This window comes from Leguminivora glycinivorella, chromosome 10 (genome assembly GCF_023078275.1).
Source record: "Leguminivora glycinivorella isolate SPB_JAAS2020 chromosome 10, LegGlyc_1.1, whole genome shotgun sequence".
Taxonomy (NCBI): domain Eukaryota; kingdom Metazoa; phylum Arthropoda; class Insecta; order Lepidoptera; family Tortricidae; genus Leguminivora; species Leguminivora glycinivorella.
In genome coordinates this window covers 13,936,076-13,959,805 of record NC_062980.1, presented here as the reverse complement: position 1 = coordinate 13,959,805, position 23,730 = coordinate 13,936,076, and the positions used below count along the sequence as shown (strand labels likewise).

The 23,730-nt window shown below is 38.1% G+C and overlaps 1 protein-coding gene across 5 annotated transcripts in view; it reads right to left on the bottom strand.

Annotated features, from left to right (window-relative positions):
- Positions 1-23,730, bottom strand: part of LOC125230194 (zinc finger protein 358) — a 35,955-nt gene that overhangs the window by 3,050 nt on the left and 9,175 nt on the right. For all 5 annotated transcript variants that reach the window (XM_048135264.1, XM_048135263.1, XM_048135268.1 and 2 more), the window contains exons 12-16: positions 12,824-12,897; positions 11,692-11,829; positions 10,639-10,746; positions 1,830-1,945; positions 93-311 (exon numbers count right to left, since the gene is read on the bottom strand). In XM_048135264.1, coding sequence (XP_047991221.1) covers positions 93-311; positions 1,830-1,945; positions 10,639-10,746; positions 11,692-11,829; positions 12,824-12,897 — 655 coding nt within the window. The remainder of the gene's footprint in view (positions 1-92; positions 312-1,829; positions 1,946-10,638; positions 10,747-11,691; positions 11,830-12,823; positions 12,898-23,730) is intronic.

Here is a 23,730-nt window from a genome sequence, read left to right as displayed (position 1 = left end):
GTGGACACGGGGCAACGCTCCCAAACATACCACAATTAAGTTCCATTTTACCAGGTCATACTCTAACTTTTCCCTTATTACTATACTGTTACCTGTCTGGGCTTGGGTCGCGCGGGCTCGGTGTGTATCATCTTGGGGCGCGGCGGCGGCGCGCGGCGGCGGCGGCGCGGCGGGGAGGCGGGCGCGGGCGGGGAGGGGGAGCGCGCGGGGGAGGGGGACGGGGAGCCGCGCTCTCGCTCTCGCTCCCAGGAGTGACGCGGGGACAGCGAGGACTTCATTTTCCGCCGCCGCTTGTACTTTCGGGGGCCGGTCTGTTGAGATAAATATTGATTATCATTTTTGTAGAAACTTTCTTTATTATTAGAAAGAAATACATACTACAAATTATACTAGACTTAGAAAACTAAACCTATCTAAAAAATATAAATACCTAAAAGTCTAAGCCCTATTATCATTTGTTTTTCGTAGAACAGTCTCAAGCTTTGTAGGATTAGTAATGATCAGGAAATCCGAGCGGCTATTGCGCAAATCGAATATTCTAAGGTATATGCTTCTCCATGACGTTTGCTTTTTCAAACAGAATGGTCGTCATTTGCGAGATCGCTCTAATGTGAGAAAAATGAAAGATACAGATGTGGTGCGAAAAAAAATTCCTTCGTATTCTTACGGAAACGTATGAACGTGTCATGCTATTTCAGTAAGTCTCCGCACAAGACGTACTGACACTGTTTGAACTAGCATGACAAATACGAAAGTTTCCGGTAAAATACAAAGGAAAATCTTTTCGCACTACATATATACGGCTTTAACGGTAGATTCCCAAACAGACGCCACGAACAATATTATGTACAGAACTCTCGCGTACATTCAGCAGTCACTCCGTTTTGGTAAGTTAAACAACCTTAGTTTTACTTTACTCATACTTTATACCTTATTAAATTATTAAATAAAGGATATACATTTAAATCAATTTCACTGTGCACTGATTCATCAAATAATTCGATAACTCAATAATTCTTATAATCAAAAATAAAAATGTATAACATCCAATAATAATAATAATATTCAATAATTTATAAAACATTAAAATTTGCAAGCATGCGCAGGCAAATTCTATTCAAATGTCCGAAGCTTAAGAACTAAAGTACAGAACATAAATTAAGGAATTTAGGGAACATGGAGACTATCCCAGTGCCTTGCTATAGGACAATCCAGCCTATTAGCCACCAGACTCAGAATGCTGTTGGGGCTCTCACGAACGCGGCTCATAAGGGAAGCAGTCCGTTTGCGCATAATGGCCTGGAAGCCATCTATTCGTGCACATCTATACCTTATTGCACAAGTATAAACTTTATTGCATAAATATTTGTTCCGTCTATTGTCCTTTGAGTCGTCGGCAACCCGAACCCTCCTTGGAACTTGTACACTCTTTTTTGCTGTGTACTTAACATCGCAAAAGGGAGTGTACAAGCTTCTAATGGGTTGGCAACGCGCATGTGACACTCCTTGAGGGTCCCCCCACATCTGGCGTCTCGCGAGCGTAGCGTCGGGCCAACTGTATTGCAAAGCCTGACGCTGTGTCGGTGCGACGTTGACGCGACGTCTTTTTTCATACAGTTGGCCCGACGCTACGCTCGCGAGACGCTAGATGTGGGGGGGGGCCCTGAGTTGCAGTCGTTCATAGGTTACGATGACCGCTTTTCATCATGCGGACTGTATCAACTGTATGCATGTTTGCCACCGACGTAGTATTATAATATAAAAATATAGCAAAAAATACGTACAAATGGTGAACTTCATGCCTAGTGGCACTTTCTACCAATATTTACCTGAGGCTGTCGCTTGAGTGCAGTATTAGCGTCGCAATGTTGAATAAGATGCTGAACCAACTCGGAACTAGTGTGTAGCGTGCGACCGCAAACCACACAGCAGTACGTAGGACCTCCTAAAATGAACAACAGATTCATCAGTTGTAACATAACGAAGCCTCAGCTATCCAATAAGCGGCGGCCTGCGCCACGGCTCTCCCAAGACTCTTGAAAGGCTTTGCACAAAAAAATATACACAAAAAAAATTGCCGATTGCAACATAGTTTCATGTATCTAAAAAAAAAAAACGAAACTGGACGATTTTTTGAACGAGGAAGAAGTTACTATCGCTAAGAAAGAAGAATGACCCTAATATTACTCTGGTATTGTATCTGGTTTAAACAACAATGACTTGGTAGTTTTGTACAATCTAGTTGTGGTTTCTTTCTAGTATAATAAGGTCACTATAGATACAGGTCCATTCATGAGAGTTTGCATGAATGGAATGAACAAAACTTTGTATGAGTTGTATAGATAAGATAGACATCTGTAAAACTGTCAAGAGCTACAATTTTATTGGTTAATCCGTCGCACTGGTCACACACATGTATATTTTCATTCACTCATTCGTTCCAATCTTGCCAGCTCTTGTGAATCGACCTTATCCCCCTTATTTTTTTATTTTTAAATTTTATTCTTAAATTTTATTTTTAAATTTTACTGTACACATTTCTGACATACCTACTTATACTAATTATTATTGTTTAATACCTAAGTTCTATGAATGTATGAAACCATGACAATGTATGATTAATACAAATAAAGAATATGAATATGAATATTCAGTAACATTCACTAAAGTTATCAAACCGATAAAAATAGTTTGTCCCTTTCCGACGTATTAGTGTGATTGTGATAACTTTAGTGAACGTTTATTAATATGGGGGTATATTTATCAACGGTACGCCTCGAAGTGTGTTGGGTTAGGCCCCTGATAGAAGCACATGCCGCGCTGGTTGAACGCGGACACATCACACATCGCTATCGCTAGTCACTAGATATCCTCATAATATTGAGGTCTTTGCCCACTAGACCGTACAGTCAACTAATTGGAATCCTAGGCCACTGTAGAACTATGTCACAGTGACGTTTTAAATCAGATTGTAAGAAATCTCTTGCTGCTTGTCATTTTGACATGGTTGTAGAGTGCCCTAGGGTTCCAATTGGTTGACTGTTAAGTACCATACCATGACCGCAAAGACTTTAGTACGTGCATACGGGGTCCATACGGGTATGAGACGCCGTCGATACGTTTCAGCGGTCAAGATAGACCGTATCGCGTAAAATTCCGTGCCGGATACGCTCCTAGCACGGTCATGGTATGGTACGGTCTAGTAAAGACCTTTATACGTAGACCACAGCCAAACAGGCCCCATCTAAACCAGCTGCCAAATGCATGAGAATAGTTGGTAGTGACATAGATTTAGAGATATTAAGCGAGATTGAGTAGTTAGGCCAAAAAGTGTGTCCACATGAGAGGGTAAAGTTGTGGCTGGTGTCCCTCTCGCACTTATTGCCACTGTCAAAATCATTTGAATGACGTCATCACTGTCATAATTTGGTAATACCAGTCAATATTCAAAGTTACTTTACTACCAAATCTACTAATACCCAATAAAAGGTTTTTTTTAATTGCGCATATCTTTGGTTTTATGGCTTCATAATAATGACTTTCCAATTCGTTACAAGGTATTAATACCCTTGTCTAGATATAATACAAAAATAATTTAAGAAGTTTATAAACTTAGTTATCATACAGGTAAAAATACTACCATAAAATACTATAGTAATCTCTTTAAGAGCGCACAGACAGGTATTGAGCCTCAAAAGCTGGCCAAAATCCATTTTTTTTATTTACGCCGTACCCCTTCTTAACCATTGTTTCTTAAAACTAGGATAACCCCTCCACCTAGTAAAAAAAAAATACCACGTGCTAAAGTCATCTATCACCCGTGTAGGCTTAGTCGAAAATTACCGTTCGCCGAAAGCGTCTGCGTGATTGTTCGATGCACTCGAATTTCATTGTTTTCAAAAATTTGTTATTCCTTGATTGGCCCGTTTTGTGTTGGTTTCTAATATGGATTGCGAAGAACCAGGTATGTACTTTATTTAACACTAAATTTTACTTAAATATTAATTGATTTTCTTCATTAATACCCTTGAGAAGTGAGTACCGGGAAATTTTAAATAAAAAGATAAGTTTTTCAAGAACATTGGAATTTTTAATAAGTTACCAAGCATTATCCAGCAAACATTTGAATGACATGTTGAAAGAATAGACTTTCCTTTATAATATAAAGTGCAGAATAGCCACCCCAATGCACCCGCCTATTTTTGGTGATTTTTTTCCGTAAGCACATTCGTTACTCGGTACATGAGATTTTACTTATTTTTACGTTTTTGTGTTTTAGGTTCTTCTGGAATCCGGGTATTATATAGGAATGATTTATTTGCTATTATTGAACGCTCAGACAGCTCAACTTTTAACAAAAAGTTGCAATTTTTGGAGCAAGTATTACTGAATCTATATACGGAAAATGACCACAATATTGCTGACATAAAGCTGAAACTGTCTCGCATCAAGCATTAGTTTAAACAAAAATGGACAGCTGCTCTTAATACAAGTGCCAGATTCCTAGATAGCAGCATCGAGTAGCTCAAAGGATGCATATCTCTACCAAAAGCAGGAGTCAGTTCTGGTCGTCCTGAAAAGACTTTCTTAGAGTTGAGCGACAGGAGCAAGAGACATAAAACAGAAATGTCCTGGAAGAAAGCTAATGTAAGCTTTGAAGAAAATAAGTAATAAAAGTTGAAATATAATATTTAATGTCTTTCAACTTTCAATTTGTCAACTAGGAACCCTTATAGTTTCGCCATGTCTGTCTGTCCGTCCGTCCGTCCGCGGATAATGTCAGTAACCGGTAGCACTAGAAAGCTGAAATTTGGTACCAATATATATATCAACCACGCCGGCAAAATGGTAAAATAAAAAGTGGAAAAAAATGTTTTGTTAGGGTACCCCCCCCTACATGTAAAGTGGGGACAAATTTTTTTTTTCATTCCAACCACAACGTGTGATATATTGTTGGATAGGTATTTAAAAATGAATAAGGGTTTACTAAAATCGTTGTTTGGTAATATTAATATTTTCGGAAATAATCACTCATAAAGGAAAAAAAAGTGTCCCCCCCCCGCTCTAACTTTTGAACCATATGTGTAAAAAGTATGAAAAAAATCACAAAAGTAGAACTTAATAAAAACTTTTTAGAAAAATTATTTTGAACTTGATAGGTTCAGTAGTTTAAAAAAAAAAACGGAAAACTACGGAACCCTACACTGAGCGTGGCCCGACACGCACTTGGCCGGTTTATTCTACCTTCTTGACCCTTAAATCTTAATAACAAATGGTTCGGAGGCCAATGGAACTTTAAAATAATTTTGGCCAACTTTTTGGGTCAAATACCAGTCTGTGGAGCGTTATAACATTTCGGCGTCGGGCGAAATTAGGTATTTTACCCGCCGCGCGAGCCCAATATGCCGACCCTTTCTAGCACGTCTTATCACTCGCTCGCACTACAATAATGGACAAAACAATCTTGATCCTTTCTATGGAATTTTGATAACAACCACAATCTACTATCTCGATATAAACTTTTGATTTCTAATAAACATTATTTTGTACGAAAATACTAGAATGTAGCGCAAAATAATATCAATTATGTTAAAATTTATTTAAAAAATTAATTATAAAAGTAGATCCCATCCCAAATATTTGCTTTTGTTATATGAAAATTACTGTAATGCTGTATTATGATTACCTCTGTAATCCATTCCTTTGGAATCGGTATAATATAGATTCCTGTAATATGGAAAAATCTTGAGGCAATTAATATTCAAGAAATCCAAGCTTTTGAGCATCGTATTTATCTTTCAAATCTTCATAAAGATATTATTCAAGCAACTAGACTGCCAGCTTTTACGAGTAACATAATCTTACGTTAATGCAAAGCTTTCTAACATAACTTTTAAAGTCAATGTAAAATCATCGTTTTCTAAACGATCAATAAAAAATGTATATTTTTGAAACACACGGGAGAACAGTTTTTGGTTTACATGTCATTCTAGCATTTTCACTTTCACATTTCAAGTGCATATACGACGAGTATAGGTTTTCGGGTGTGCTGATTTAAAAATTAATGACCGATTTGGAATCTGACATTGCTGACTGTCACTTTGACACAAAAGTCGTCATGGGTGTCGTAAAATAGGTTTTAGGGGTGCTGATTCCAAAATTAATGACCAATGTGAAATCTGACATTGCTGACTGTCACTTTGACACAAAAGTCGTCATGGGTGTCGTCAAATAGGTTTGCGGGGGTGCTGATTCCAAAATTAATGAACAATGTGGAATCTGACATTACTGACTGTCACTTTGACACAAAAGTCGTCATGGGTGTCGTAAAATTGGTTTTAGGGGGTGCTGATTCCAAAATTAATGACCAATATGGAATCTAACATTGCCGTCTGCCACTTTGACACAAAAGTCATCATGGGTGTCGTAAAATAGGTTTTAGGGAGTGCTGATTCCAAAAATAATGACCAATGTGGAATCTAACATTGCTGACTGTCACTTTGACACAAAAGTCGTCATGGGTGTCGTCAAATAGGTTTCCGGAGGTGCTGATTTGAAAATTAATGACCGATTTGGAATCTTGACATTGCTGACTGTCACTTTCAATCAATCAATCAATCAAAATATTCTTTATTCAAATAGGCTTACAATAAGCACTTTTAAATTGTCAACAGTGTACAATATTCATCTTATTCTAAATATCAGAGCAATTTATTGGTGCAATAAACAATATTGTTTTAAAACTACATTGATTTAATAAAATGATATCAATCTAAATTGTATAAAAAAATACTAGTATAAAAACTTCTAGAATAAATTCTAAATGTCAAAAAAATTGTATAAAAATACATTGAATTATCAATAATTATCATCATTAATAAGCTATATAATTAATGGTTTTCAACAATACTTGTATCCCACGGTGTTTCATCATTCATGTAGTCTTGTGTGCTGTAGTAGGCTTTAGAGATCAGTATACGCTTTACATAATGTTTAAATCGATTAAAAGACAGTTCAGTGATGGCATTAGGAAGTTTGTTATAATACACAATTACCCATGAATGATTTTTTAATTTTATGGAGCCGAGTGAAGGGCACTGCAAGCTTATGCTTATTTCTAGTGTTTATATTATGTACATCACAGTTTGTCTTAAATTTATAAATGTTTTTATGTACATACACAATATTCTCATAAATATATTGACAATGCACTGTCATTATATTAATGTCCTTAAACTTATCTCTAAGTGAGTCTCTATGGTTCATTTTGTATATTGCTCGAATAGCCCTCTTCTGCAGAACAAATATGGTATTTATCTCTGAAGCACTGCCCCATAGTAAAATACCATATGACATAATGCTGTGAAAGTAACTAAAATAAACTAATCGAGCTGTTTCCACGTCTGTTAACTGAGGGATCTTGCTCACTGCAAATGCTGCAGAGCTCAGTCTATTCGAGAGGGTAGCAATATGGGGGCCCCACTGAAGTTTAGAATCTAAAGTTATGCCAAGAAAAACTGTACTATCTAAAACTGTACTATCTGTACTTTGACACAAAAGTCGTCATAGGTGTCGTCAAAAAGGTTTCCGGGGGTGCTGATTCCAAAATTAATAACTATTTTGGAATCTCACAGTGCTAATTGTCATTTTGACACAAAAGGAATCATGGGTGTAGTCAAATAGTTTTTAGGGGGTACTGATTCCAAAATTAATGAAATGATTTAAAAAGTCATGACCGATTTGGAACCTGACATTGCACAGTACCCCTGGAAACCTATTTGACGACACCCATAACGACTTTTTGTCAAAGTGACAGTCAGCAATATTAGATTCCAAATTGATCATTAATATTGAGATCAGTACCCATGAAAACCTATTTGAAGACACCCATGATCACTTTTGTGTCAAAGTGACAGTCAACAGTGTCAGATTCCAAATTGGTCATTAGTTTTCAAACACCCTCGGATACCTATTTGACGACACCCATGACGACTTTTGTGTCAAAGTGACAGTCAGCAATGTCAGATTCCAAATTGGTCATTAATTTTGGAATCAGCACCCCCTAAAACCTATTTTACGACACCCATGACGACTTTTGTGTCAGAGTGACAGTCAGCAACGTCAGATTGAACATTGGCCATTAATTTTGGAATCAGCACCCCCTAAAACCTATTTTACGACACCCATGACGACTTTTGTGTCAAAGTGACAGTCAGCAATGTCAGATTCCACATTGGTCATTAATTTTGGAATCAGCACCCCCTAAAACCTATTTTACGACACCCATGACGACTTTTGTGTCAAAGTGACAGTCAGCAATGTCAGATTCCAAATTGGTCATTAATTTTGGAATCAGCACCCCCTAAAACCTATTTTACGACACCCATGACGACTTTTGTGTCAGAGTGACAGTCAGCAATGTCAGATTGAACATTGGTCATTAATTTTGGAATCAGCACCCCTAAAACCTATTTTACGACACCCATGACGACTTTTGTGTCAAAGTGACAGTCAGCAATGTCAGATTCCACATTGGTCATTAATTTTGGAATCAGCACCCCCTAAAACCTATTTTACGACACCCATGACGACTTTTGTGTCAAAGTGACAGTCAGCAATGTCAGATTCTACATTGGTCATTAATTTTGGAATCAGCACCCCCTAAAACCTATTTTACGACACCCATGACGACTTTTGTGTCAAAGTGACAGTCAGCAATGTCAGATTCCAAATTGGTCATTAATTTTGGAATCAGCACCCCTAAAACCTATTTTACGACACCCATGACGACTTTTGTGTCAGAGTGACAGTCAGCAACGTCAGATTGAACATTGGTCATTAATTTTGGAATCAGCACCCCCTAAAACCTATTTTACGACACCCATGACGACTTTTGTGTCAAAGTGACAGTCAGCAATGTCAGATTCCACATTGGTCATTAATTTTGGAATCAGCACCCCCTAAAACCTATTTTACGACACCCATGATGACTTTTGTGTCAAAGTGACAGTCAGCAATCTGAGGTACTACATATTTGTAATCTGAAAGTAATCAAGTCAATAATTTCAGTTATTTTGAATCGACTATGATTCCGAATTATTGGTAATAGTAATTATTGTATAGATGATTAGTGATTCCTTTACATGAATGAATGAATGAATGAATTACTTTATTGCGATAAACATGGTATACATTAGGTGGTACATTATTATTTTTGAGTAGCAATACATGTTTAGCCACAAATGGCATGCAAAATTATATCTTAACCTACAGTAAAATGTAATGGTAATTTACCGTTTCACTTGATTACATTACAAGTAATCTGACGCCCAGTAGTGGATTACAAAGTAAAATCAAGTAATCGTGTAATCCGGAATCGATTACGATTTCCCCATCTCTGGGTTTAGTTATATGGTTCATTGGTACTGGTGACCACCATCTGGCTCCATCATCAGACCCTGAGTACCACCTCTTGTCAAAGGTCTTGTTGAGACGAACCCAACGAGCCTAAACACGAAGTCGTTTACTTACATGGTTCACTGGTACTGGTGACCACCTTCTGGCTCCATCATCAGATCCCGAGTACCATCTTGATGTGTCTTATCATCTTGACCGTATTGTAATTTTTATATATTTATCATCATAACGTTGTAATACTTTAACATTCAAACATAACAAAATATTACAAAAGCAAATATTTACGGATCTAGGATCAAATTCGTTGGTCGCTGTTTACACACACACAATGCGAGGATAGCCCGTGTCCGTAACAAGGCGTCCGACCCACACAACGATAAATATTCTCGACGTTTGCGATCAAAACTCGGAGAGCGAAGTGACATACGTCTCACCTCTACGAGCTCCGGCGCGGCACTGAAATCGCAGGCGTCCGTCGCCGGTCAAATAGCGACAGGAAGGCTAGTTTTCAAAAAATTGGCAAAAAATCATTATATAATATTATAACGACAAATGGATAACAGCAATTTAAGCAGATTGTACAGATTATTTATATACTAAAATAACTTCGATAACATGTAGATTTTCGGAGAAATGATCACTTGTTTCAATGTATTTTCAAGACAAAATTGAGTTCGTTTTACTTTCAATTTCTCAATTTCAAAGGATTAAATGATAAATATTGTTTAATGGGCCTTAAGTACAAGATATTTGGAACTTTAATTTACCTCATTTATGAGAGTGAGCTTATCAAATTGTAGATAATAAGAGCTCCGAATTCTGTGCTTCACGCGGTTTTTCCTAAACGAGCATCAGGAAAACAATCATTACTAATTGAAAAAGCTTTTTTTTCCATATGTTTTTTAATTAACCGACAGTTAATAAGATGTTCTAACTGAAACAAGTACTTTCACTGTCTTTTAGTATGAGTAAAGTGTACAATTTTGTCGATAAATATTGTGCATTTTACAATATATCGCCTTTTTTTGTCATAGCGCTCTTAACATTGGTCACACATGCGAGAGGGACACCAGCCCCAACTTTGACCCTCTCATGTGGACACACTTTTGCTAGTCTGACAAGAATGCCTTTCTGCACCGGTGATAAGGTTCAATTTAGTATGGCAAAAAAAGTGTGAGCTCAGTCCCTATTGAAGGTCCATGGGCAGTGATGAATGATTACCGTTATTTCTGCGGTCGGGCGCGGAGTGGTGGCTGCGCACGTGTTCGCGCAGCACCACGCGCTGGTTGAACGCGCGCGGGCACACCGCGCATGCGTACGGCTTCTCGCCTGCAACAACGTACAGCGTTAGTGCGTTTTCACATTATCCGATCCGATATCGGATGTCGGAAGGATTTCAATGGAAAAAATCCAAGATGGCACCTGTAATGTATGGAATATCGGTCCGACATCCGATATCGGATCGGATAATGTGAAAACGCACTTAATTAAATTCGATCAAATTTGAGTAAATAGGTGAATCAACTTTTTATTGTCTGCTATTGCCATGCTTACGGTCTCCCGAGTCACGCTGGTTTTATGCAAAAATATGCTACTTGAACTATGCAAACATGCATTTTTCTGGTGTTAACAAGATTTGATTTGATTTTGATTTCAGTAGCATAATTTTGCAAAAAACCAGCGTGACTCAGACTCGGGCGTGACCGTAACCATGGCAATAACAGATAAGAAAAAGTTGATTCACCGAAATAAGATACGACAACTTTGCTACATAGTGCAGATGATATCAATCGGAAGGCGTACCATGTCGTCTGTTTTCATGTACGATTGATGATGATCACATCGACGCGGTGTCTACATAAGGTACAGAATACCTAACCGTGTGTATACGCTCGTGTTTCCTCAACGTACCGCTGTCCGCAAAGGCTTTACAGCAGAACCGGCAGGCGTAGGGCTCATTAGTATAATGTAAACCTTTATCTAAACTACTATAAGGTACAGAATGCCTACCCGTGTGTATACGCTCGTGTTTCCTCAACGTACCGCTGTCCGCAAAGGCTTTACAGCAGAACCGGCAGGCGTAGGGCTCATTAGTATAATGTAAACCTTTATCTAAACTACTATCAGGTACAGAATGCCTACCCGTGTGTATACGCTCGTGTTTCCTCAACGTGCCGCTATCCGCAAAGGCTTTACAGCAGAACCGGCAGGCGTAGGGCTCATTAGTATAATGTAAACCTTTATCTAAACTACTGTAAGGTACAGAATACCTACCCGTGTGTATACGCTCGTGTTTCCTCAGCGTCCCGCCATCAGCGAAGGCCTTCCAGCAAAACCGGCACGCGTATGGTCGCTCGCCGGTATGTATCCGGATGTGTATTTGTTGAGAACTGCGCGAGCCGAATACTTTGCCTGTTAAATGCAAAACAATATGTAAATTTATTGATTCCATGCAAAATACAAACATTTATTTTTTCAAATAAGCCTTAAGGGTTCTTATACAACGTGTTTCCGGTATCACTCAAAACCTCAGACACCCCAACTGATTTTTATTTTTTTAAACTCATCTAGAGTATTCATCTTTTAATCTGATGGTTACTTTTTTTTTAATTTAATTTTTAGTTTTCTGTACAGCTCTACTTGACTTTTAGCTCTACACTCAATAAAATAATTGCTAACTACCATCATAAACCATAAAACTATTTATTTGTGTACGTTACTGCAACGACATAAGGTTTATCAATAGACAGCTAAGATGTCATTGTAAAACACTTTAAAGCTTTGTCACAGTAAACTTTAAATTGGACAGGTAATTGCAGTAAGCAAATTTAAATTTAATTTATTCAGAATGACAATGTTGTAATTAGGTACGAGTTCAATTTGTTATGACTTATGATAAACATTAAGATTAAACTGACAAACAACGTCAAACTCGTAGCGGAAAAAATAATCGCCCAAGTAACCAGCCAGTATTAATACCCCTAACTACTGAAAAAGGTAAACAACCTCTAGCAATGCGATATACACAATGTTGTATTACGAGTACAATAGAATAGGCACGTAAAAAATAACTAATCATACTAATTTAAATAAAAATATTACCCCCATCAAGATATAGCTCAATCGATTCTACTCTCGATTCTGAACAAACAGTTTTCAGGTTTTTAGTGTTAAGTGAAACACGGTGTATATGTCAATAGATACTAATCTCGCAAATAACATCTGACATTCTGACCCATACAACTATGTATTTTTAAATAGTGAGAAATAGTAAACTTTATCGGAACATTATTGAAGGTTAAAAGTCAATTGTAATCATTGTCGTTTGACACCTTTCGCAGTCAAAGGGTTTTTGAGGTTAGGCACACAAGGATGAGTTTTTTTGGCTAGGGAGCAAAATACATACCGCACTCTCTGCAGGGGAATTGCCGCGATCCACTTGAAGATGTATTATTTCTTCCTCGTGACATCTTCTTGAATCTGAAATATGACATATCAATAAAATAACTTGTAATGATATTTAACCACTTTGGATTTGTATCTGTGACATCGATCTAAACTACCTAGATGCACCATCATGGCTTAGAATGTGTCCGCAGCAAATTGTGCTTGAAAATGTTCTAAGCACAATTGGGCGGTCAGTAGCACTTCATCCGCCGTGTCGGCAACATGCCTAAGTGCTCCGTAAAAAAGTGCAAAAATAACACCTTATATACGTTAAAAAAGGATGACGTATCGTATTTCCGGTAAGTAATTGTTAATAATTTTATAATGTTATGCATTTGTGGCCAAAATGGCTTTCTAACTTACTAAAAACATTTATTTTCTAGAATAATTAAAGTAAATTCCTTGATTTGGTCTTACGCAGTTTGTCTCTTTCTCTCGCGCTATACTAGTAATGAGCGGACGGCGACAAAAGATGGATGAAGTGGAACATAGTTAAAAATGGAATGATGGAGTCGCTAATTTATATTTTTTGTAAAAGAAGCCTATTTCATATTATTAGTGTATGTATTTATTTATTATTATGGACCAATAAGTCTGAAATAAATGATTTCAATTCAATAATATTAATACATATCTTATAAATTACTTTAATTATAAAAAGAAACAACCCGGGAATAGCAAATTCGTTTTTAAGTAATAAAAAAGGTTTTTATTCCAGATTCCCAAAACAAGACGTTGAAAGGGAAAAATGGCGCAAGAATATAGCTGAGGAGCGGAGAGAAGATTTACCCACACAAAGCTTTGAAAGAAATTACGTAGAATAATAAATTAATGTCATCATTCAATTCTTCTTTGTTTTAATATCTACTTAATTCATATTCTCCAAGTGCACCATCCCTCACACACACCACACCACATACAATCCCTCAACTGTTTACCTTCACATAATCGCTACACATACACTCACTACACGCACACACACACATATGTTATATATATTAGACGACCGGTCTGGCTCAGTCGGTAGTGACCCTGCCTGCTAAGCCGCGGTCCTGGGTTCGAATCCCGGTAACCGTTACCGTTACCGTTAAGTGACTACACCAGCCAGCAGTTCTGCAGCAAGGACTCGGAGGCGACGGCCACGAAAGGGAGGAAGGGACAGGGGGGTGCATCGAGCCTGCTCGGATGCACGCGCACGCATGACCCAGGTAGTCGATCAGAGGCGTATGATGCAGGACGCTAACAACCTCCGTCCAGACGAGCCTGTGTCAAACCAGGACGAGCATCCGGGCTTGCTCGAGCTCTCCTACCGTCTTCTGCCGCCCCTGCATGGGCAGCGGACCCTCCTGCCCGAGACACCGGTGAGCCAATGTTACGGGTGGGGAGTGTAGGGCTTGTGCAGTCAATGGGAATGGGAGTGACGGGAGTAGAAGAACCAGACCGAATACCAGCATCGTGCCCAGTGTGAAGGAAGATAGATAAATACTTGTGTAAATATGTACGAAAGGATAGTGACTGCGATTGAGTTGCGTTCATTGCTTTAAATAGTAGTATAATAAGTATAGCCAGTTTTAATTTTCACGTGAAACGATCAATCGCTACCAATTTTGCTATCGCTAGGTTCGTAGCCATCATCATCAGATATCATATGTATGTACTTTCGATTCACTAGAAATGTTGTTATCGCTAGGTTCGTAGCCATCATCATCAGATATCATAATATGTAAGTACTTTTCGTTTCACTAGAAATTTTGTCATCGCTAGGTTTGTAGCCATCGTCATCAGATATCATCATATCAACTTTTCGATTGACTTGTCTTCATGGAGTATTTTAAGATGAGGATTTTCTTAGTGTCTTTAATGTCACTATGCAGTCCTTGTGAGGTCCTTAACTATGAGGGTGCGACATCAAGCTGTCTTGTGCCTTTTCCGCGCTCTTACGCGACATCGTCGAACTCGCTTGCGCGTGTCTTCGGCGCATGTTAGATAGGTTATCCATATCGTCGGTGATCCTTGTCTATGATATCCTGAAGTACTTCCCACAGTAGTTATTTTATTCCAAAGAGGGTGCGCTGCATGTTGATTAATTGAGAATTTGGAAGTAGGTAATAGAGAAAAGTTCAATGGAGGAAAATCTCTTGTCACTTCGTACTAAGTGTATGTATTTACTTTAGACACTTATATATAATAGACAAAACAAACACAATAAAAAAAACAAAATATTTGTACTTCAAACATCCAGCACTGCACATTAAACAGTAGGTATCAATAGTCACCATAGCACTCAACACCGTAATTATATAAGGTTAAGGTTCATTGCACTTATTTCTTACGTTTCAACTGAATTTCAGTACTGCACTTAGCACAACACTGACACTTTTAGAAGAAGAAAGGAACAACGTAGAACGTGGTTATCACTTTTTTTATATAGAACACTACCACTTTAATAGTAAATACTTATAAATTGGATCAGACAGTTTCATTGTCAGTCATAAGTCTGCTTTGGTGGTTAACAAGCCAAAGACAAATATTCTTTTCTTGTTTCGGCAGCTAATCGTGTAACTTCAATTTATGTGTAAATCTTGATGACTCTCGCTTCACACGGTTGCAAGTTGCAATTCATGTCATAATACTCTAAAAATAATTTCAAAGTGCGTTTTTATGTTGAGGTATTCTAAGTGTCTACCATATTATTGTGTATAGTCCATTTCAAATACGAAGGCCCGATGGCACTCGAAACTTAACAATAGGGCTCATAATGTTTGCCTTTTGTTATCTAATTAGGCCCACTTCAAATTGGCACGCGTCGGTGCAATCTTTTTGTCGGTGCAATCAGGTATCTTTTGTTATCACTAATCCTATTGTTAACGCTAATTGACCGTCTCAAGTGCCATCGGGCCTTCGTATTTGAAATCGACTATAGGTGTTGCATTCTTCTTCTGCGCCATGGTAAAAGGTAAAAGTCAAACGTCGCAGGTCTACAGTTGCATCTTTCTGGCGTGGCGTGTACTTGTTTGATGGACGCGTGGTGATCGGTAACCCGATTTCAGCGAAGCAAGAATTTTGTAGACAAGGGACAATAGCGCAGACAAGCCAACGAAGGGTCCAAATTCGTAGAGTTGTATTTGATACATTGCCAGGCCCCTTGTTTGCCAGATGTTGTGGCGAGTATTTTTTTTTTACAAAACATTTGGTTTTTGTTTTATGGTCGGCAGTTATTGTACCAGGAAATGTGTTGTTATTGGTCGACGGGACAAGTTCACAATACGCTTTTAATTGTATTCATCTTTGGAATGTCGCTAAGTTTTTATAAACAAAAATGTATCCATAAATATTGCCGCAACAGCGTGGCGTCAACGTTTGGTCGGCAGATGTCATTAACTGGTGTTCAATTTTATTTCCTTTATATTGATTGCCACATTTCTTTGCCAAAGATAACCCGGGCTAAACACAAACCAATTAATCATAACTGTACAACAAATCGAGACAATTACTAGCTCATATTTGATGAACATAGTATGCAATTCATAAGTAATAGTATAGGGCTTGTGCCGTCGCTAAGTTAACATACATACATAGGTTCAAACTTATAGATATTTGTCGTATGTCCGTTGTTGTAAGGTCGTTCGGACGAAGTTTCTATTAACACCTTGTCTGATCTGTGCGCGAAGAGTAACCTAAGGGCTAATGGTCCCAGGCAAGCCCTGTGTATTCCATAGGCATAATTAAGTGATATGGCTAGGGATAATAAGAAAAACTAGATTTGTTCTCTGTTCACAAAAAAACAGGATTATGGCGATTACAAGGCAACCTAGCGAGGGCCTGGTCTACCTGGACCATAAGTAATTTATTTATCCATTGAATCAATGCCGACCATGCAAAATATAAGCAAACAAGGAAACATAGAACGGCCCTTAGCTTTTACTTCCTCTGTCGTTAATCAATCAATCAATATCATTTACTGCAAACCATGGTATTACATTACAGGTGCCACAATATGAAGGAGGTCGCATGGCACCCCGGTAGGCCATGGCAATATTGGCTATTTATTATACATTAATTATATACCAAATGATATCTAGTTTGTTCCTAAATTTGCTATAACTACACTGGCTACACACATTATTACATTGTAACATTCTAAGTTTAGAAATTGTATTTAATTTCGATGTAGATCGTCCTGCCTGAATTCTTTTTCTAATAACACGGATTTGAGTTTGTTGGCGAAGATATTATTTTTCTGTATTGACTTTATTTCATTAGATAACTTATTGTTCCATTAGGTAACGTATTGCTAATTAGGCCAATTAAAGGTCCCACTGTTCACCTAAATGTGGTTGCAGGACTTCGAGTTGAACATAATATACGTATACATGATAACGCACTTAGCAACCCATTGAGATGGCAGCTCACTGGGTTACATTTACGAACCTACCTACAGTTCAGCTACCTATTATGTCCTAAATAGGGTATGCAAACCGGTTAACCGGTTAACCGAAAAACCGGTTAACCGAGACTTTTTGGCCTCGGTTAAAAACCGGTTTTCAAAGTCTCTAACCGGTTAATAACCGAATATATTTATTTCCCAAAATGACCAAATTAGGCATAAAAAAGGGTCAAAAGTACGTAATTCTTCAATGTTTTGTAACAATAAAGATTTATTTATTACTTTTCATTGACAACATTACGCACCTGCACTGAATTTCTTAAAGAAATCATAGTATAATCATGATTTTATAATCTAATTAAACGTGAAGATTAAACAATAGTCCCGAGTCCACTCAAATATACATTTTATACAGTAGAGTCCAGTTAGTATTACTACTCCGCATATACCTAACGTCCAACCGCTTACAATAACCGAATAACGGAAGCACAGGTATTTGTTTGGTTTTCATATGTGATATTATGAATGTACATCCGTTTATTACGACTCCGGTTTTAACGACCAACTGCTTTTTACGACGTAATTTTACGCAATATCCGTTCGTCAAGTCCGGTTACAACGACGAGCGACAACGTTTTACTAGTAAATTGAGAAAACAAAGCTATTTCTGCCCCAAGCACGGTCCCCTGTCTTGCCTACAATGTGACTTTTTGGAGCATTGGTTTTAATAATTTTAACAATTGGTTCGCCTCGGGTCTAATCTTATGAGCTAAATAGAACCAGGGGCGGCTCACTCCGCGATTCTATCACCGCGCTACATGTACGTGCAGGCGGCCGCGAGTTCGCGGCCTAATCAGGGGTGGCGCGCGTTCTCACGAAACGCACGTTCGCACTTTCTAATGGTACTTTACGTCGCGAGTTTTTTTATGGTTCATATGCGTTGTCCGCATGTGGAATGGCTAATAATGCTTAGTTAAATAGATACATGAATAAAATAAATACCGTTATAGGACATTTTTAAACAGATCTACTATTGATTAAGTCCCCCGAAAAGATTCAATAAGGCTTGTCATGTTAGAACTTAAACAAAAATATCTGTGGGTCTAGTGAAAAAGGGTATAACTCAAATTGACTCGGTGAAAAAGATCACAAGTCCCACCTCGGACACCACACTAGACCCACAGATATATAAATACTATATATATACCTAGAAAGTACCCAAAAATTGAATATAATAGTATAACATTTTATTTGAGTATTAATTAGTTTTAATCCATAGCCTCGATACGATAGGCAACCCTATCGCCGGACGCCGCGCACGTGCGGCTCGTTTCTTTGTTAGAATTTTGTAGGCATTTAAAAAGGCGGCATGTCGTGAACATCAAAGCAGTGGGCCTTCTGTACTTGTACTATTCTATATTCTGTGATAGAACCAACTTTTTATTTTTCGATTGCGTATAAACTAGTTTTACTTAATAAAAAAATCGATTGTCATATTAATTACGTAAATCGAGGTTCAAGGAATGGGACTATTTATTATTACGACATACGACAGTAATTTGCCGGTGATGAGCAAGCACGCATACTAAAAAATGACATATCTTTAAACCGAAATGAAATTAGTTTTGCACGACGTCCAGTTAGTACGACGTAATATCAGCGGTCCCTTGGGCGTCGTTATACCCGGACTCTACTGCATATTTCAAATTATATTTTTAAAATAAAGGGAAATCTTGGTTTTCTTACGTTAATTCCTTGTACTACTAATGTCTCTGGGAGCTGTAGATCTCCGCGACATGCTTAGAAAACGCACAACTGACAAATATTTAGTTCATAACGTGATTATCACAGTAAAGTCACGACAGTTTTAAGCGCCATATACGCTATGGGGACTCAAGTCCTTTATGGCAACTTCTGCATTTTACAAAATTTCCAAAAACTGGATAAAAATGATCTTCATCGTGCAAGTAATACCTGCTACGATATCATAAACAACAGAATTCTTGAAGGTAATGGTAATATTATTGCGTAGTACGGTAATTTACAAAAAATCCGCAAAACCGGTTAAAAACCGGTTAACCGGTTTTGAAGATATAGGTTCGGTTATTAACCGGTTTTTAAAGTTAACCGGTTTTTGCAAACCCTAGTCCTAAAATGATGATGATGAGGTATATAATTGAAATAAATTATGTATTTAATCAGCCTCGTTACCTACTTCAACTTATACGTGCTAAAAGCCTACGCTGTCTCTCAGGTTGCTGTATGTAGGCTGTAGATTAAAGCTGGCTAAATTAAAGTCTCACTACTAGAACTAATGATTTGAATTGTCGTACTAAGAACCAACTCTGGCTAGATATAAAAATGAAGCGAACAGGAAAAGCGTCGTTACAGGATCACGCGTCACGCGTAATACATCCTAATCAATCGCTTAAATACTAGGTATACCTATATAGAGTTATTAGGCATGGGCCCTGGGACACTGGTTTTAGTGCACCTAGGATGTTGATGCCTGTAACACAGATGGAACGAGCTCACCAATTTGGCCATTGTAGAGGCGGAGCTGACCGCAGTCACTGCGCATCGGCGTTGGATCGAAGGCGCCGCGGCGCCGCCGCGCTAGCGCAGGATGATGATGGAGACGAAAACCACACGCACTTGATTTAATTCGTTACTAGTAACATATTGCACTATTACGGGTATTCTTTATCACTATCCCGAGAAAATACAAACACGAATTATTACAAAACGTTAAGGAACTTGGACCGTCGGTCGGTCAGTTTGCCTGCGGCGTTATCGCGGGCTCTCTTTTGTTCTGGCGGCCGGGATTTTACAGCCTTTAAGGGACAAGGATGCGTCCGTCCTCGACGGCGTGTCGAACGGAACTCCTGGGTTCGAATCCCGGTAAGGGCATTTATTTGTGTGATGAGCACAGATATTTGTTCCTGAGTCATGGATGTATCCTATGTATATAAGTATGTATTTATCTATTTAAGTATGTATATCGTCGTTTAGTACCCATAGTACAAGCTTTGCTTAGTTTGGGGCTAAGTTGATCTGTGTAAGGTGTCCCCAATATCTATTTATTTATTTATAAACATACATACACACACACACACACACACACATATATATATATATATATATAACAGTTTTTCGCAAAAATACCGCAAATTTCCTCATTCTCGCCTTTCATCTCATAGCGCGACTCCCATGATGCCTCTGTCCATCCTCGTTCCCAATTTAAAAATGGCGTTTAGATTGTTGCAGCGCGAACGAAATTAAACTTATGTTGGTTGCAATAAGACGTAGATTTGTTTAAAAATATGCACACCTGCGATCTGCGGTCATAAAATTTTATGGCTTTCGCGATGATCACATTCATTAATGTCATAACCGCCAATTGCTTGCATTTGAAATTGAACTCTAAGTACTAAGAAATAACGTTGTTTTTGTAAAAAAATTAAAGTAGTTTTTACTACATTGCGAAGTTTTCGTTTGTCAACTAGACGCACACATTTGCAACTAAGCGATCGGACACTTTTGAGTGTCGAATTTGTAGGCGATAGTGTATCTAGGGAAGTTTAAATCGATGATCTGTGATCTAAATACGGATTCAGTATTTTTATGATGGATGGGTCGAGGTCAATTGTGTCGTTTAACTTCAAAACTGGGTAAATCCATTCTGCTATAAGGTTGATTATCTTTCAGATCATATGGATTATATTTTTTATATATCTTATACTTTTAAACGAGCAATTCTTGTATATTTATTTATTTATATATACCGACGATCTCGGAAACCGCTCTAACGATTTCGCTGAAATTTGTTATGTGGGGGTTTTCGGGGGTGAAAAATCGATCTAGCGTAGCCTTAGATCCCGGAAAACGCGAATTTTCGAGTTTTCATGAGTTTTTCTTTCGCGTTAGTAAACGTAAAATATGGTCGTTAATTTCGCCGCGCGCGCATCGATTCCGCTTAGCTCAGTCGTACGAGGTCGGTCTAATGTACGCAGATAGATCGTAGGTGTCAGGGTTTCGAATCCCGGCCAGAAATTAAGTTTTACACCGGTCAAATCTTACATGAAAATCGGCTAAAAAAACAAAGTGTGATGTAAAGCTGGATTTTTGGTATGTTATTTGGAGTCCTTGGGGGAATGTAAGACTATATTTTGCAAGCAAAAAAAAAGTGTGCTAACTAAGTAATTTAAAAAAAAAAGTAAAAAAATCGGGCTTTTTTTGGTTTTTATTTTTTTATTAAAAAACTATGCGTTTTTGGTCAAAAGTTGCTTTGTAATGTTGAAAGCGCATTAAATTTCAAACAGTTTGACATCTTTTTTATCAATGTCCGTCAAATATTTTTTGAGATATGAAGCGTCAAAAAAGGTTAATTTTTGACGCATTTATAAAATGTAGCGTTTTGCCAATATTTTTAGACAAATATCTGCAAAGTACTTCATGATATGATATATATTGCAATATAACATTGTATAAAATTTATTTTGCTTTAGTTTTAGTGCAAATAAAGGTCAGTAAGACGAATAGTTACTTTGGTAAACAAAAAAAATTATAAATAGAGAAGCCAAGAGTCTGGTAGATTGGTTAAGGTAAAATAGTTTACGCTAAAAGTTTTAGGTTGAAAGTGCTATCTATTCGATCTTACTTTCTTTGATATCCGTTTATCTGAAAAAATTGTCTAAGCTAACTTTGCATCGATTTGACTATTAATACTAATGAAGAAATAAAATACAGTAAAATTTTGAAGTTTAGTCTCTCTCTCTCTCTTAGCCTATTGGAGTGTCCCACTGCTGGGCAAAGGCCTCTCCCCTGGCTCTCCATAATTCCCGATTCTCCGTTACTTCCGGCCAGTTATTTTGGAAGTCGTCAAGGTCGTCCCGCCATCTTTGCCTGGGCCTGCCCCGCCCACGCTTGAAGTTTAGTAAATTAGAAAAATAAAACAGAATTAGTTACATTTTACTTTTTCCTTTTTGAGGGTCCTGGTTCTGCATCTTGATGGCACAACTCCTGTAGTGATAGAAAGTCCACTTGAGTTGTATTTGACCATCAATTGCTGTGGAATAAACTACGGGAACGGAAAGCGCCCACGCCAATTATTAAGATACTGGAGAAGTGGTATTCCCAGCAGAAGAACGTAGTAAAATGGAAGTCAACTCTGTCCACAGCCAGCGGGCTAAACTGTGGCCTGAGACAAGGAGGCAGTATGTCTCCGGCTCTCTTCAGCGTGTACATGGATGGGCTGTCGCAGGCTTTGACCAGTACCGAGGTTGGCTGCTCCATCAATGGGCAAATGATAAATCACATCGCATATGCAGACGATATGGTCCTACTAGCACCATCTGTGGAAGCTATGCGTAAGTTACTTGCAGAATGCGAGAGATACGCCAGCCAGCATAACATGAGATACAATCCGGACAAGTCTGAATTTATGCTCATGGAGGCAGCACGTATGCCCACACATGTACCACCTCTTTTGCTTGATGGAGATCAATTGCGGAGAGTACACGAAGTCAAATATCTTGGCCACATCTTGTTGTCCAGTTTAAAAGACCAGGAGGACATAGAAAGGCAGAGGCGAGCCACCGCAGTAAGGGCAAACATGTTGGCTAGAAGATTCGCCAAATGTAATGACAGCGTAAAAAGACAGCTGTTCCTCAGTTTTTGTACAAGCGTGTATACGTGGTGTATACCATCGAGTTATGGTCCGACTACACCTGCGTGGCGGTGAGAGACCTGCGCGTGCAATACAACACATACTATGTATGTACTGATATTTCGTTAAACGGAGAATACTATGATTCGGGCACGTCCACGACAACGCTCGTGAGATTGCATCGATGTTATTGACCCTCAGTGATATGCTTTAAAAACCAGTCCGTATAAGAACAATTTCGGAACAATCTGATTCAATTAATGAGGGTTTTCTACTCGTAAATATTTTTTTCCGCCAAGCGGCGATCCTGAGGTCTTTCTGACCGTAAACTTAACTTACTAAATAAATGTTGATTTGATATACGCAAATATGTGTCTGAGTAATACTTGAACAGCCGCCAAATAATAATAATTCGTTCTCCGCTACGCCTCCTGTAAATATATGTAAACTATCCCATTTGGCCATTACCATCCACCGATTATTTATGATCCAGTTATACTAGACTTATGATATAATCCTATTTTTTTAAATAACTGGCACTCTTTTGGTCTTAAATGAAAGCTAGTGAAATTTTCTACATTTTTATTTTACAACTTATGTAATAGCCTGGGTTGTTTTGCTGATATTTGTCTCAAAATATTAACAAAACGAATATTTTCATAGAAAGGGGAAAAATGCTCTTTTTTTGACGCTTCATATCTCAAAAAATATTTGACGGACATTGATAAAAAAGATGTCAAACTGTTTGGAATTTAATGCGCTTTCAACATTACACAGCAACTTTTGACCAAAAATGTATAGTTTTTTAATA